The 3931-nt window shown below is 54.5% G+C and overlaps 1 protein-coding gene across 1 annotated transcript in view; it reads right to left on the reverse strand.

Moving 5' to 3' along the window:
* Window positions 1–3931, reverse strand: part of SCARB1 (scavenger receptor class B, member 1) — a 107529-nt gene that overhangs the window by 34407 nt on the left and 69191 nt on the right. Inside the window, exons 4-6 of the mRNA XM_011988878.1 lie at window positions 3299–3440; window positions 2529–2732; window positions 191–286 (exon numbers count right to left, since the gene is read on the reverse strand). Coding sequence (XP_011844268.1) covers window positions 191–286; window positions 2529–2732; window positions 3299–3440 — 442 coding nt within the window. The remainder of the gene's footprint in view (window positions 1–190; window positions 287–2528; window positions 2733–3298; window positions 3441–3931) is intronic.

Here is a 3931-nt window from a genome sequence, read left to right on the forward strand (position 1 = left end):
CCGCCTGCCCCTCTGGCTGGTCAAGATTTAACCAGAGGTAAAATCCCTTCTCCAACTTTGAGAGTGTTCATCCTCCCAGCACCCTCTTCATGACAAAGGAAGAAGAAGCCCTGTGGTCCCTGTCATTCCCGAGCAGCCACGGCCTGGCCCACCCTCCCCTCTCCAGGGGCCCTCGCCTCTCACCCCTCACCTTGCTCAGCCCGTTCCACTTGTCCACGAGGTGGATCCTGCTGATGTTCTGGACCCCCGTGAACACCGTGAAGAGCCCAGAGTCGGAGTTGTTGAGCTGCAGACACAGCAGGGAACAGCATCGTTAAGGCTCGGGCCTACCATTGAGCTCGCCTGGTCTGAACATTCTGGGCTGAGCCCTCCTCCCCCTCCACCAGAAGGAAAGGGCTCCCGGCATCTGGTTCACTGCCACATGCCCAGTGTCTGGGGACTGAGAGGAGGCTTGGGAGCTTTCTAGGAGGAACGGTCCCAGGTTCTATGGCTGCAGTGTTCCACCCTCCCTTCCTAACTCCGGGAGAGCCTAGCTTTCCTCCCACGGGAATGGCAGATCACCCCCACCATAGCCTACTCCAGCATAAAATAAAACGGGGCCAGGTCAGCTCCCTGAGCAATGAAAAAGCAGAAGTGGCATGTCACTTGGGGGGACGCTTTAAGGACTGTGCACACGCCTTTCACCAGGCTCTCTGCCACCACTATAGCAGCCAAGGAGGTGTGTGTCAAGACAGCCTCCCTTGGCCTGGGTCCCCAAGTGACTACCACAAGCGAGGGTGCCCCAGTCACCCACACTGGACATGGAGTGCAAGCAAAGGAGTAAGTCCTGGTTGCTCTAAGTCATGGAGATTCGGGGACTGCCTATCACAGCAGCACAACCTGGCCTGTCCTGACCGTCACGGTTTGTGGAACATTTCTTGATGGGGGCCCAGGCTTTGGTGCTTCGAGAGCATTTCCCAGAAGCTGGTTCCTAATCCCAAAGACATGCAAAGCACAAAATGGTCTGAGTGACTAAAGGAAATATCTGGAAGTGCTTTGCAGGGTGAAGCACACTGAGGAGCTCCAAGGTTGCCCAGCCAAGTGGCTGCACCCATCACAGACCTCCAGGGCAGGACCCAGCACAAGTCCCTGGCCCAGCCTCCCATGTGTGTCTGTCACCTGCCCATGTAGAGCCAAGAATAACCAGAGCCACTACATAGGGGAGAATTAAAGGGGATCATGTGCAAAAAGGGCCAGGTACGGTGCCCCAGGCACAGTAAGAGCTCAAAATGCTGGTCTTTATTACCATTATTATTGTTATTATTAATAAATCATCACTCAACAGGATCCCTAAATGATCATGATAATGGACAGAGAGCATCAGAAACTGCGAGTTACTACCCAAAGCCCACTCTCTCCTTACTCCTTCATAACAAAACCCAAACCATACTCAGAGTATCAGCACACCCAGCTAAAAGGCTACCTTTCCAGCTTCCCCTGGAGCTAGGTGTGGCCACGTGACTCAGTTCTGGCCAATAGAAAGGAAGTGGACGTTGGTTTTCTTCCTCCCTAAGAGGGAGGCAACTGGGACATGCTGTTTTACCCCCGATTCCTCCATCTGCTCCCCAAAGCCCCACCAATTCTTCCTTCCCGCTGTGCTACCTGGAATGTGATGTGATCGCTGACACTCTAGCAGCCATGTTGGACGATGAGGTTATCTTGAGGATGAAAACCACATGCCAAGGATGGCAGAGCAGAGGAGTAGAAGGCTTCCAGATCACTTAAGACCATGAAGCCACCACACCAACACTGAATAGCCTACCACTAGACTGTTCTTGTGAGGTTTTCATTATATGTGGTCAAACGTAGATTATACTAAACTAGGGACTTTGTAATAACTTTCGTTTGCAAAGCACTTCAGGATTTACAAGATGCTTTTACAGAATCATGCCACTTAGCCCAAACTTGCTAATTTACCCACACAACAGGAGCCCATCACCCTTGACAAAAACATACTATCTATCACATGCAGCAGCACAATATCCCCCCCCAGCACTCTACTCTGATCAACGGAGACCAGAGAGATGGCTGAGGCTGGAGCAGTCCCAAGAACTCATTGAAACCTGCAGTGAGGGAGCCAAGGTCAGGGTCAGACCCTCCACGGACGAGATGTTGGCTCCAAAGCCCAATCAGTGACCCTACCAGGTTGCCAGGAGTCAAGATTAAGAGTCAGCTTGTGATCTTACTCCCAAGCAGCCATGCCCCCTTCTTCCGGCAAAGCCTCCAATTTGCTAAGCTAAGGCCCAATCACATCATTTGAGCCTGGATCAAGCTGTACCTGAATCCAATCCTAGCATTTTCAGTTCCATGAGCCCCAACATTCCCCATTTCACTTAAGCCGGTTTGAGTCAGGTTCTCGGCCACTTACAACCCACAGCTGCTAGACCCCCAGCCAGCTACAAAGTAAGCTGGTGACCAGTGTCCAGGCTGTGTGAGGGGAAGACAGGACACAGGCCTGAATCTTTGGCTTCTCACCAGGCCACACGTACCTCAGCAAATAATCCGAACTTGTCCTTGAAGGGGAACATGCCTGGAAAGTACTTGTTGATGAGGTTCACAAGGGGGTCCTGGTAGCCCCACATGATCTCCCCCACAGTGCGGTTCATGAAGGCACGTTCGCCGAGGGTGGTGAATGCCAAGGTCATGATGAGCTTCAGGGTCATGGGCTTATTCTCCATCATCACCGCCGCACCCTGCAAGGCGAAGGGACACTAGTGTCAGAGGCTGGAGGTGGCTGGCCCATCCTCCCTCGGCCCCAGCTGGGCCTCACGGCGAAGAGCCCATGAAGCAAAATGCTGGGGTACAGGAGGCCCCTGGAGTGGCCACGTGGGGCGTCCGAGACACCAGAACCACCCTCTGCTCCTCCAGTGCCAAGGCCACATGTGCTCCCAAGGACCCCTTCTCCCCCTTGCACCCCACTGGACTCAGGCTGAGTGAACTCCAGCCCCAGTCCCAGAGGTGGGCCTGTGGCTGAGCCCCCAACAAGACAGCCCCTTTTGGAGATCTCAGAAATGTAAATTGAAGAGGAAAAAAAAATACTTTGGCCAGGACTTCCAAACCAAGACAGGTGGACCCACCTGGGAAACTGAGAACCCACGGAGGGTGGTGGAGACAGCACAGGGCTGAGAGCCACCCACCAGGAGTGAGTCCTCACGCTCTGACCACCTCAGGGACTGCTCTCTGCACAAGGGGCAGGCGGGAGGAGAGACAGGGGACGAGGCCAGGGTGCGAGGTGGCGGGGGCCACAGGGCAGCCTCACCAAGACCAGGATGTTGGGCATGACGATGTAGTCACTCTCCGAGCCTTGGGACTTGGAGGGCTCGAACTGGAAGGTGCGGTACTCGAGGAAGGACACGGTGTCATTGTTGTTGAAGGTGATGTTGGTCTTGTGCCTGAACTCCCTGTGGGGGAAGCCGGTGGGTCAGACGCCTCGTCCTGCTATGTGGGATGTTTCCCTTGTACTCGCCTGCAGTGCCTGCCTGGGAAGCAGGGGCCCTGGATGTCTGTGCACACCTCCGGCCCCACAGCCAAAGCTGAGCTCGGCCCCTCCGCCAAATCTGTCCCTCCCTGCGCCTGCCCACTGCGGGACATGGTGTTGCCACCCAGCCGGCCTCGTTCTGCTCTCCCTCACCCAACACGGCCATTGCCTCTCCATATACAGAGGGAAGTAATCACAAGCCCTACTTCATGGGGCAGCTGTGAGGATTAAACAATCCCCACAGTAAAGCAATCAGATACCCGGAAAGCAATCAACACAGCCGCCGGGTGCAGAGAAAGCACGAGGTAAACATTGACTGCCGTGACTGTTGCCGCTGCTGTCATTATGATCTCTCATCTCTCCAAGCCATTCTCCACCATCCAGAAGAATCTTTGAAAAATGGAAATCAGGTCG

Source organism: Mandrillus leucophaeus, unplaced genomic scaffold, assembly GCF_000951045.1.
Source record: "Mandrillus leucophaeus isolate KB7577 unplaced genomic scaffold, Mleu.le_1.0 Scaffold34, whole genome shotgun sequence".
NCBI lineage: Eukaryota > Metazoa > Chordata > Mammalia > Primates > Cercopithecidae > Mandrillus > Mandrillus leucophaeus.